General features: G+C 56.3%; 1 protein-coding gene across 3 annotated transcripts in view; it reads left to right on the plus strand.

Annotated features, from left to right (window-relative positions):
• Window positions 1-3,366: 3,366 nt before the first annotated feature.
• ABCC2 (ATP binding cassette subfamily C member 2) overlaps window positions 3,367-12,534 on the plus strand; it is a 56,448-nt gene continuing 47,280 nt past the window's right edge. For 2 of the 3 annotated variants that reach the window (XM_045025775.1, XM_045025777.1), the window contains exons 1-3: window positions 3,367-3,463; window positions 7,838-8,011; window positions 8,517-8,663. In XM_045025775.1, coding sequence (XP_044881710.1) covers window positions 3,422-3,463; window positions 7,838-8,011; window positions 8,517-8,663 — 363 coding nt within the window. In that variant the 5' untranslated portion in view covers window positions 3,367-3,421. Of the gene's footprint in view, window positions 3,464-5,500; window positions 5,613-7,837; window positions 8,012-8,516; window positions 8,664-12,534 lie in introns of those variants that run through there. The other variant, XM_045025776.1, reaches the window with a different exon arrangement.

Here is a 12,534-nt window from a genome sequence, read left to right on the forward strand (position 1 = left end):
TACTTTCTTAGATACCGAATACATAATTATCCCTTCTAACTACTGACCAATCTTATACTTCTATAATCCTACAACTTAGCTCTCTTTAGCATACAATGACTATATGACATAACATGTTAGTTAATCATAATCACACAATAAATGAACAATAAACTAAAATCATTGGCTGCACAATGGAGAAACTGAGCCCTCAGCAGTGATGAAATCTCGGTCAGCAGGCCGGGCTGTGGCCTCAGCAAACCAGCTGCCTAATCGCTGTCAAGTGTTTTGTAGGTGTCCCAGCAAAGGAGGAATTGGAAGTAGGATAATGAGGTGGCTTTGTGGATGGTTGTAGGGAGCTCATCCCTTGCGGGGGTTGGGGGCAGCATGCGGGGGAAAGTGCAAAGGCGCTTGCTTGTGACAGGTGGACAATGGAGGCTGGAGCCACTGGCAGAGTGGAGGTGGGAGGCAGCCTCTCAATCGCCTGTGAGAGATGGGGAAGGGCCTTGAAAGTGGAGACAAGCCGCTTATGTTTGATGAGCTAGAGAAGGGGGAGCCAGTGGAGGGACACAAAGAGTGGGACGGCGTGGTCAAAGTCATGAGCAAGGGAAATGGTCTTTGCAGCACATTCTGAATGGATCTGAGTGGGGGCAGATTGCGTTTGTCATGGCTGGAGAAAAGGATAGTGCAATAATCAAGAGGTGAGATGAGAGGTTGGACCAGAGCTTTCACTGTGTGGATGGATGGGAAAGGCCAGACCTTACAGAAGTCACGCAGAAAGAATTGGTAAGATTTAGACAGCCTGGATGTGAGGCTCTAGAGAGAGAGCTAAGTTAAAGATGATGCCCAGGTTACAGGGTTGAGTTATGGGCAGGCTGGTGGAGTTGTCCATGGTGATCAAGAAAGGAGGAAAGTGGCGGCTGTGTTGCAGTCTCAAAGAGAGGTCATAATCCACACTACAGATGGGATTTTGTTGCACTATGAACGGCTGTTTTTTCTAGCTTTCCCCTGTGTACAAGGCTGCAGGTTCCTGGGTGGCCATCAGGAATGTTTTGGTGCCTGCACGGTATGTTTCTCAACCTTTCTAACACCAGGGACTGGCTTGCTGCCTTCCTCAACTCTGTCAGGGAGATCTCAGGGACAGGCGGACCCGGCGCTGAAAAGCCCTGTGTTAAAGGGCCCGACATGGGGTGGGGCTGGCGTGGTATATGAAATGAAGGTGATATTTAATCAACAAAGCCTCTAATAATTAACTGGTGAGAGTTCTGCATTGTCATCCCTGGACATTGGACCCGCCTCTCTGCCGGTGGCTCGTGGCTAATGCCAGTGCAATTACTTATTGAACCATTATTGACCTTGAGCTAGTTACTAATTACATAAGCAACGAGACAACAAATTTTCCCTTGGCTTATCCCAGTTTGTTCCAGCATCCTGCACATGCTCCTTGTCACAGAGTCCCCGGGCGATGCTCTGGAACTGCTCCCCACAAAGCCAGGCAGGACTCTGGGGAGCCTCCTCTCCCTCGGAGCAGACTGTCTGCAGGGCAAGAAGCTCCCCCGGCTTCACCTCCTGGGTCTCTCCTTGGAGCATTCAGCATCCTCTGCCCCTCCGTGCGCTTCCCACAGCGAGTCCGCCCAGGTGGGGTCCTCGGGAAGCCAGAGGGTTCTGCACCCCCCCCCCCACCCCACATCTCAGTCAGACGTGACTCTCAGCCAGCCGGTAACATAGAGGTTTATTAGATGACAGGAACATGGTCTAAAACAGAGCTTGTAGGTACCGTGAACGGGACCCCTCAGCCAGGTCCATCCTGGGGCCCAGCGAGCCAGACAACCCCATCTGCACTCACTCCTCGTCCCCAGCCAGCTCCAAACTGAAACCCCCTCTGCCGCTTGTCTCTTTCCTGGGCCATCTGATCTCTTTGTTCACATTTAGCATCCCTTTGCAAGTGGGGAAGGGCCCTGCCATTTGTTGCCAGGAGACAGAGTGTCAGCCATTTATAAAGTAATAATTGGAGATATACCAATCTCCTAGAACTGGAAGGGACCTTGAAGGGTCATCGAGTCCAGCCCCCTGCCTTCACTAGCAGGACCAATTTTTGCCCCAGATCCCTAAGTGGCCACCTCAAGGATTGAACTCACAACCCTGGGTTTAGCAGGCCAATGCTCAAACCACTGAGCTATCCCTCCCCCCCTGGAGACTTAAAAAAATGCATAGGGGAAACTGAGGCACTCACACAGTGTTCAGAGGAAACATTAAGAACAGTCCCACTTCGTCACACTCTCTCACGAGATCCTGCGCTACCTGCTGCCCCTGGGGAGGAACTGCAAGGGCAGGTCCAATTTTTTATCTAGAAGACATGCCGTGTAGATTCTCTTGTGCCCCTGCCTGCTGCCCTCCCCACTCTGCACTCCCTTAGCTGGGTGGTTATGGTTTGGCATCCAGGCAGCCTCACCAGGAGTGACCCGCCATCCCCCTGAGGCATGGAGGGGGCTCTGGAGGACCATCCATCCCAGTGTAAAGCCCAGAAGTCCATCTCCTGCCCCATATCCCCATTTGATGTTGTAAGGAGTAAAAGGCCCCCTTCAAGCTGGCGGTATAGGCCAGTGCTGTCAGCTCAATCCCTGCCATGCTGAGGAAGGGCACACAGGTGTGAGCAGGGCTCGGGAGGCACACAGGGGTTTGAGCAGGGCGCGTGGAGCTCGGGGAAGCACACAGAGGGGTTTACCCTCCTGACTGACACCTGAGGGGTGGGTCATTTTCTTACACTTTGGCAACACTTGTCTTCCTCCTGCTGCCAAGGGTTTCACTAGATCAGTCTGAGATTGTGTCTCCCGGGGCGTCCCATGGATCACAGCTGGGATGTGCTGGAATTTCTGAGCCTGGGCTGTCCCCTGACCCTGTGTCCGCACTGGCCCAGGCCAGCTGGCTCAGGCTAAGGGGATGTTGAATTGTGGTGTTGACATTTGGGCTCAGGCTGCAGCCTGAGTTCTGTGACTCTCCCACCTCGCAGAGTCCTAGAACCCAGGCTCCAGCCTGAGCGTCTACATGGCAATTAAATGCCCCGCAAGCCCGAGTCAGCTGATGCAGTTGGCCAGCTGAGGGTTTTCAACTGCAGCATAGACATACCCTGAACTAAAATGGCTGATCCATGGGGCCCCGTGTGGCTCCCAGCTGGGGTCTGCCCGCCCGGGGCCCCCTGGGGCTCCCAGCTGGGGTCTGCCCGCCTGGGGTCCTCTACAGTTCTCCGAGCACCCTGGGTCATCGCTCCATTTGGGACATTGTGCAAGAGCAAGAGAGAGTTAATGATTAACTGCCCTGCCATCTGATCTCATCCTCCCTCTTCGGGGTGTTTGGGATCTTTTACCCTGCTCAGCCATTCAGGTCTAACGCCCCTGCAGCGAGCGACGAGCAGGGAGCTGTCAGCTCCCCAAACACCTGGGCCATGCCTGCGCCGCTGGAGGAGTTCTGTGGCTCCGTGTTTTGGGTAAGTGGCTGCATGTCCTCACAGAGCTCTGACCCCTCACAGCAGGGGCACGCGGATACCTGGGGAGAGCAGAAAACACAAGCCAAAGCCTGGGGTCCCCCAGTCTTTACGGAGGCAAAGCACCCTGATGGGACGGGGGCATGGCCCAGGTCGGGGTTCTGGCATTAAAGTCGTTATTTCCCTGGGTGTAATGCCAGTGCCAAAGGGCCCTGTCGGGTGCTGGGCGCTGCACACATATGGCAAGCCAGGCCAGGAAGGGGAAGGTAACCGTGAGATGAGCATGATCTGAAAAGCAGCCAGTGGCCTGAGCTCGCCCCCTGCCCGACTGTGTCCAGAGACATGGGGCACTGCACGCTGTCCTCTGGAGACAGGAGAGACGCAACCCCAGGTGCTCTTTCTGCTCCCGGGAGGGAGGCAGTTGTTTTAACTCAGTGTTACAGAGTGTGAGGGACTCTGCTGGCACCCAGGGAGGATGCTCTGGGGGGATGGGGTTAGGGTGTGCGCAGGGGGATGAGTGCTCCGGAGGGATGGGGTTGGGGGTGCACAGGGGGATGGGGTTAGGGTGTGCGCAGGGGGATGAGTGCTCCGGAAGGATGGGGTTGGGGGGTGCGCAGGGGGATGGGATTAGGGGGTGGGCAGGGGGATGGGGTTAGGGGGTGCGCAGGGGGATGAGTGCTCCGGAGGGATGGGGTTGGGGGGTGCGCAGGGGGATGGGGTTAGGGGGTGCGCAGGGGGATGAGTGCTCCGGAGGGATGGGGTTGGGGGTGCACAGAAGGATGCGGGCTCCAGGGGACGAATGGGGTCAAGGGTGAGCAGAGGGACGAGGGCTCCAGGGGATGGATGGGGTCACGGTGTGTGTCTATGGGAACGAGGGCTCTGGGGGACGGATGGGGTCAAGGGTTGCACAGGAGGACGAGTGCTCCAGGGGGATGTGGTTGGGGGTGCATAGGGGGATGGGGTCGGGAGTGGGCAGAAGGATGAATGCTCCGGGAGGGATGGGGTTGGGGGTGAGCAGAGGAACGAGGGCTCCAGGGGATGGATGGGGTCAGGGTGTGTGTCTATGGGGACGAGGGCTCCGGGGGACGGATGGGGTCAGGGGTTGCACAGGAGGACGAGTGCTCCAGGGGGATGTGGTTGGGGGTGCATAGGGGGATGGGGTCGGGAGTGGGCAGAAGGATGAATGCTCTGGGAGGGATGGGGTTGGGGGTGAGCAGAGGAACGAGGGCTCTGGGGGATGGATGGGGTCAGGGTGTGTGTCTATGGGGACGAGGGCTCCGGGGGACGGATGGGGTCAGGGGTTGCACAGGAGGACGAGTGCTCCAGGGGGATGTGGTTGGGGGTGCATAGGGGGATGGGGTCGGGAGTGGGCAGAAGGATGAATGCTCCGGGAGGGATGGGGTTGGGGGTGAGCAGAGGAACGAAGGCTCCGGGGGATGGATGGGGTCAGGGTGTGTGTCTATGGGGACGAGGGCTCCGGGGGACGGATGGGGTCAGGGGTTGCACAGTAGGACGAGGGCTCCAGTTTTAATCCAGACAAGATTTACAACCACCTTTCTCCTCAAAGCCTTTCCTCCCTCCTTGCTGCCCCGCAGTTTCTCTGGGCTCACACAGGCTTTAACACTAGTGTGTGGGGTTGGGAAGGGCCATGCTGGCTCCTTATAAGAGAGATTGCTTTTCTCTTATATAAAATAATCTACAGTCACTCCCATCGCCAGAGGCTTCTTTTTAGAAACTTCCCTTTATCTCATTAGTTATTCTTTGAACAAGACATCCTCCCTACTTCATTCCTTCTGGCCTGGCAGCTCATTATTTTCAAGGCCTTCCTTCTACTTGCTACTCAGGGCCTTTCTTTACAGCACAGATCTATTTCCTACCAAATTTAAGTTAACTCTAATTCTTGAATTTCATATTTATTGCACAAGTGTGTAGGAGGGGTGCTCTGAGGGGAGAGGGGTCGTGTGTATGTTAGGGGGAGCAGGGCCAGCTCCAGGCACCAGCGAAGGAAGCAGGTGCCTGGGGCGGCCAATAGAAAGGGGCAGTAGTCCGTTGGCGGCACTTCGGTGGCAGCTCAGTTGTCCTGCGTCAGTCTTCTGCGGCAATTCGGCAGCGGGTCCTTCACTCTGTCTTCCTCTTCGGCTGCACTTCTGCGGTAACTCAATAGTTTTTTTGGTTTTTTTTCCTGCTGCTTGGGATGAACCAGCCCTGATGGGGAAGGGTGCCTTGAGGGCTTAGGAGTTGAGTGGGTGTTTAGGGGAGGGGTTTGGGGTCAGGGTTTGTTTAGGGGGATGGTTGCTCTGGGGATCAGGGTTTGTTTAAGGGGAGGGGGTGCTTTGACGGGTTAGGGGTCGGGTGTGTTTGGGGGAGGGGTGTTCTGAGGGGTTAGGAGTCGGGCAGGTGATGGGGGAGGGGTGCTGTGGTGTATATGGGGCTGGGTGCGTGATTAGGGGAGGGATGCGCTGAGGCAGTTAGGGGTCGGGCAGGTGAAGAGGGAGGGGTGCGGTGGTGTATATGGGGCTGGGTGCGTGATTAGGGGAGGGATGCGCTGAGGCAGTTAGGGGTCGGGCAGGTGAAGGGGGAGGGGTGCTGTGGGGTATATGGGGTTGGATGTGTGTTTAGGGGGAGGGATGCGCTGAGGCAGTTAGGGGTCGGGCAGGTGAAGGGGGGGGTGCTGTGGTGTATATGGGGCTGGGTGCGTGATTAGGGGAGGGATGCGGTGAGGCAGTTAGGGGTCGGACAGGTGAAGGGGGAGGGGTGCTGTGGTGTATATGGGGCTGGGTGCGTGATTAGGGGAGGGATGCGCTGAGGCAGTTAGGGGTCGGGCAGGTGAAGAGGGAGGGGTGCGGTGGAGTATATGGGGCTGGGTGCGTGATTAGGGAAGGGATGCACTGAGGCAGTTAGGGGTCAGGCAGGTGGAGGGGGAGGGGTGCTGTGGTGTATATGGGGCTGGGTGCGTGATTAGGGGAGGGATGCACTGAGGCAGTTAGGGGTCGGGCAGGTGAAGGGGGAGGGGTGCTGTGGGGTATATGGGGTTGGATGTGTGCTTTGGGGGGAGGGATGCGCTGAGGCAGTTAGGGGTCGGGCAGGTGAAGGGGGAGGGGTGCTGTGGGGTATATGGGGCTGGGTGCGTGATTAGGGGAGGGATGCGCTGAGGCAGTTAGGGGTCAGGCAGGTGAAGGGGGAGGGGTGCTGTGGTGTATATGGGGCTGGGTGCGTGATTAGGGGAGGGATGCGCTGAGGCAGTTAGGGGTCGGGCAGGTGAAGGGGGAGGGGTGCTGTGGTGTATATGGGGTTGGATGTGTGTTTAGGGGGAGGGATGTGCTGAGGCAGTTAGGGGTCGGGCAGGTGAAGGGGGAGGGGTGCTGTGGTGTATATGGGGCTGGGTGCGTGATTAGGGGAGGGATGTGCTGAGGCAGTTAGGGGTCGGGCAGGTGAAGGGGGAGGGGTGCTGTGGTGTATATGGGGTTGGAGGTGTGTTTAGGGGGAGGGATGCGCTGAGGCAGTTAGGGGTCGGGCAGGTGAAGGGGGAGGGGTGCTGTGGTGTATAGGGCTGGGTGCGTGATTAGGGGAGGGATGCGCTGAGGCAGTTAGGGGTTGGGCAGGTGAAGGGGGAGGGGTGCTGTGGTGTATAGGGCTGGGTGCGTGATTAGGAAAGGGATGCGCTGAGGCAGTTAGGGGTCGGGCAGGTGAAGGGGAAGGGGTGCTGTGGTGTATAGGGCTGGGTGCGTGATTAGGGGAGGGATGTGCTGAGGCAGTTAGGGGTTGGGCAGGTGAAGGGGGAGGGGTGCTGTGGGGTATATGGGGCTGGGTGTGTGATTAGGGGAGGGATGTGCTGAGGCAGTTAGGGGTCAGGCAGGTGAAGGGGGAGGGGTGCTGTGGTGTATATGGGGCTGGATGCGTGATTAGGGTAGGGATACGCTGAGGCAGTTAGGGGTCGGGCAGGTGAAGGGGGAGGGGTGCTGTGGTGTATATGGGGCTGGGTGCGTGATTAGGGGAGGGATGCGCTGAGGCAATTAGGGGTCGGGCAGGTGAAGAGGGAGGGGTGCTGTGGTGTATATGGGGCTGGGTGCGTGATTAGGGGAGGGATGTGCTGAGGCAGTTAGGGGTCGGGCAGGTGAAGGGGGAGGGGTGCTGTGGTGTATATGGGGCTGGGTGCGTGATTAGGGGAGGGATGCGCTGAGGCAGTTAGGGGTCGGGCAGGTGAAGGGGGAGGGGTGCTCTCAATGTTTTGGGTTCAGGTTGCCTGCAGGGGAAGGCTGAGGTGTGTAGGGGGAAAGGCACTGAGACGCATGGCAGGGTGCATGCAGGTGGGCAGGGAATGCTGGTGAGTTTGTGGTGTGACTCCGAGTGACTCTGCTCTCGCTGTCCCCTGCCCAGAACGCTTCCTTACTGGCTGTGCCCCAGCCCGACCTGCCGCTCTGCTTCGAACAGACCGTGCTTGTTTGGATCCCTCTGGGCTTTCTCTGGCTTTTGGCTCCTTGGCAGCTTCTTCCCATGTTTAAACCCAGGACCAAGAAATCATCTCTAACCAAAATCTACCTCACCAAGCAGGTACAGCATCCTGTGGCCCTACAGAACCAGGGGGATAATGGGGCCAGGGGTGGAGGGATGTAATCCAGTGTATTGGGGCCAGGGGTGGGGAATGAGATGGAATGGGGTGGGGAATGCCCTGGGCTGGAGGGATGGAATGGGGTTTAATGGGGTGTGGGGTGAGGAATGCCCTGGGCTGGAGGGATGTAATGGGGTTTAATGGAGTGTGGGGTGGGGAACGCCGTGGGCTGGAGGGATGTACTGGGGTTTAATGAGGTGTGGGGTGGGGAACGCCGTGGGCTGGAAGGATGTAATGGGGAATGGGGTGGGGAACGCCGTGGGCTGGAGGGATGTACTGGGGTTTAATGGGGTGTGGGGTGGGGAACGCCCTGGGCTGGAGGGATGTACTGGGGTTTAATGGGGTGGGGAATGCCCCGGTGTGTTGACAGACCTAGGGCTGTGTTCCCCAGTAGCCCAACAGGCAGGGACAAGGCCAGTGTCACTCCTAACAGCTGCTCTCCCCCAGGCGCTGACAACATTACTCTTACTGACAGCAGTGGCTGAACTGGTCTTCACGCTTGCAGAGGACTTTGGCCAGTACCCCCACCCGACTCCTGCCAGCAGGAACCCCGCTGTCCAATACACGAACCCTGCTCTGTACACCGTGACATGGGTAAGAGACTGCCATGCCTGCCACCAGCTGAATTCATGCTGGGTCATCAAGGGGACAGAGCTGGGGTGAGGGGAGGAAACAGTAAAGAGAGGTTTAGACTGAATCTCAGGAAAACTCCCTAGCAGTGCAGGGCCATAGCCTAGGGGACAGGTGGGTTGTGGGAGCTGCACACTGATTAGCTGTGTTTGCTAACACAGGCAGAAGTGAAATAGTTAATATAGAAATGTAAATCTGCACCTTTAGGTTCCAGAGCGAACCCATCATTCAGCTGGAGGGCTGGTGAGTGATGGTTCCAGGCTCCCTGCACACTCAGCAGTGGTCATAGCATCGGTCACAACTGAGAATACCAAATTCAAGACAAACTGCTGAGAAATAGGGCAGACGCCACACCCCAAAATTGGTGGTTATTCTCCCATAAGATATACCAAACCAGCAACAAAAGTAAACTTCTATTTCACCACACTGGCTAACAAGAAGTCAGAAAAGGAGTTTCCTTAGGCATTCCAGTCCTTGTATCACAACCAAAAACACTAGACTTAAAGATAAGTGGTTCTTTAAAACCAATTTTATCAAATAAAAGGTTCTTCTGATCTCAAAGGACCAGCCACACACCTAGGTCAATATACAACCCAGATCTTACCCAATAATTATGCTGTTGCCAATCCTTTATTATCTAAAATCTAAAGGTTTATTTATAAAAAGAAAGAAAGGTGAGGGTTAAAATTGGTTAAAGGAATCAAATACATACAATAATTGCAGAGTTCTTGGATCAACCTTGTAGCAGTGATGGAATAAACTGATGACTTAAGGGCACGTCTACACTTGCAAAGTTACAGCGCTGCTCAGAGAGCGCTGAAGAGAAATCGCTGTTGTGTGTTCACACTGACGGGTGCCTGCACAATAGCGTGTTCACGCTTGCGGCACTTGCAGCGCTATTTGGAGCGGTGCACTCTGGGCAGCTATCCCAGAGAGCACCTCTTTCTCTTTTGCCACTAAGACGTATGGGAAGGCAGAAGGGGTCGTGGGGCATCCTGGGTCCTGTCCCAGTGCCCCATGATGCATTGCTTTGCATCCCAGCAACCCCTGCGCTTCTGTCTGCATTTGGTGCCATCTTTCAACAGTTTGTGTACTGCACGCCCTGCCTCTTTTGGGCTGCAGGAATGGATCCTGAGCGGCTGACCACTATGCTGCTCGCACTGACCAACACATCACAAGTGGCAGTGGAGTTATTCCTTAAACTACAAAGGCAAGAGGAGTGTGACACTGATCTTGCCACGCGTACTAACTGTGACACGAGATTTCTTGTGGCATTCACAGAGGTGCTGACCACAGTGGAATGCCGCTTCTGGGCTCGGGAAACAAGCACTGATTGGTGGGATCACATAGGGTGCATGTCTGGGGTGACAAGCAGTGGCTGCAGAACTTTCGCATGAGGAAAGCCACTTTCCTGGGACTGTGTGATGAGCTTGCCCCAGCCCTGCGGCGCAAGGACACGAGAATGAGGGCTGCCCTGTCGCTGGAGAAGCGCTTGGCGATTGCACTGTGAAAGCTGGCTACTCCAGACTGCTGCCAATCGGTTGCTAACCAGTTCGGAGTGGGAAAGTCGACCGTTGGAGTCATGTTGATGGAAGTGTGCAGGGCCATTAATCACATCCTACTGCGAAAGACCGTGACTCTGGGCAACATGCGTGACATTGTGAATGGCTTTGCACAAATGGACTTCCCTAACTGCCGAGAGGCAATGGATGGCATGCACATTCCAATTCTGTCAGCAGACCACCTAGCCACTGAGTACATTCATCGCAAGGGATATTTTTCAGTGGCTCTCCAGGCACTTGTGGATCATCGTGGGCGTTTCACAGACATTAATGCAGGCTGATCTGGAAAGGTGCATGACGCATGCATCTTTCGGAACATTGGCCTGTTCAACAAGCTGCAAGCAGAGACTTTGTTCCCTGACCAGAAGATCACTATACAAGAGTTCACCGGGGCTCGACCCTCTCTGGGGCAGAGGGGAGCCACGCCGGCTCACTACACACCGATGGGTCCGGGGAAATAGTCCAGCCAGGGGTCTCCCTCGGTAGCCCTTGCGGTAGTCAGCTGCACGGTGGTTACGTCTGGCCCCGGCTCCAGCGGGGCAACAACTGCGGGGTCCGGAGGCTTAGGCCCTCAGGCAGGGCTGAGCCGTAACAACAGTTATGAGCCCTGGCCCTAGGTCAGGGCGGGGCAACAAACACTGAGTCAGAGTGCTCAGGCCCTCAGGCAGGGCTGAGCAACAGTAACAGGCTTCGGCCTCCTCAGGCCAGGGAGAGGGGGAGTCTGCCACACAGGAATGGGGTGGCAGGGGGGACGCAGGCCCTCCCACTCCACTGCGTCCCAGCCCGGGGCCCTAGCAGCGGCTGACGATTCGCTGCTTAGTCAGTGGGGATCCTGGCCGCAACACACTGACATAGGCTCCGGTAATGTTGCAGCCAGGCTTGGGTCGTCTGCCCCCGGGCTACTTCCGTACTCCCCCTCGGGCCCTACCTGGGTCCTGACGTCGGCCTCTGCAGGGTCCACGAGCATGGGTTCGTCACGGCCGGGGCTGGTTGGCAGGTCCGGCAACTCCTCCGGGTAGCTGGCACAGGGTAGCTCCGGCAGCTCCTCCGGGTAGCGGGCGCGGGGTAGCTCTGGCAGCTCCTCCGGGTAGCGGGCGCAGGGTAGCTCTGGCCAGTCTGGGCGGCTGCCTTCGGCCGCAGGAGCTTCCCAGTCTCGAGCTCCCCTAGGGACGTCTGCTCTCTCCGGTGGCTGGGCTCCTACTGAGCTCTGAGGGCCGGCCTTTATAGTTCTGGGTCGCCACCTGACCCTTTGAGGGGCGGGCTCAGAGCTCACTAGCTCCACCCACTCGGGCCTCCGGCTGGGCTCTTCCTCCACCGCCTCACTACAATCACCATAGGGGAAGTCAAAATGCCCATTGTGACCCTGGAAGACCCCACCTACCCCTTAATGCCCTGGCTCGTGAAGCCATACACGGGGCAACTTGACAGCAACAAGGAGTGGTTCAACAACAGGCTGAGCAAGTGCAGAATGACTGCAGAGTGTTCATTTGGCCATTTAAAAGCCCGCTGGCGATGCCTGTATGGGAAGATGGATCTGGCTGATGGCAATTTTCCTATGCTTATATGTGCATGCTGTAGGCTCCATAATATTTGTGAAGGGAAGGGTGAAAGCTTCACTCAGGGCTGGACCGCTGAGGCTCAGTGCCTGGAGGCTGAATTTGACCAGCCAGAGACCAGGGCTATTAGAGGGGCACAGCGCGGGGCCATAAGAATCAGGGATGCCTTGAAGCAGCAATTTGAAGACTGTATAAGTAGGAGCATTGCCAGCAGATCGAGGGATGTGATCATTCCCCTCTATTTGGCATTGGTGGGCCTCATCTGGAGTACTGTGTCCAGTTTTGGGCCCCACACTACAAGAAGGATGTGGAAAAATTGGAAAGAGTCCAGTGGAGGGCAACAAAAATAATTAGGGGGCTGCAGCACGTGAATTATAAGGAGAGGCAGAGGAAACTGGGATTATTTGGTCTGCAGAAGAGAAGAATGAGGGGGGATTTGATAGCTGCTTTCAACTACCTGAAAGGGGGTTCCAAAGAAGATGGATCTAGACTGTTCTCAGTGGTGGCAGATGACAGAACAAGGAGCAATGGTCTCAAGTTGCAGTGGGGGAGGTTTAGGTTGGATATTAGGAAAAACTTTTTCACTAGGATGGTGGTGAAGCACTGAAATGGGTTACCTAGGGAGGTGGTGCAATCTCCTCCCTTAGAGGTTTTTAAGGCCTGGCTTGACAAAGCCCTGGCTGGGATGATTTAGTTGGGGATTGGTCCTGCTTTGAT

The sequence above is a fragment of the Mauremys mutica genome, chromosome 7, assembly GCF_020497125.1.
Source record: "Mauremys mutica isolate MM-2020 ecotype Southern chromosome 7, ASM2049712v1, whole genome shotgun sequence".
NCBI classification, from domain to species: Eukaryota; Metazoa; Chordata; order Testudines; family Geoemydidae; genus Mauremys; species Mauremys mutica.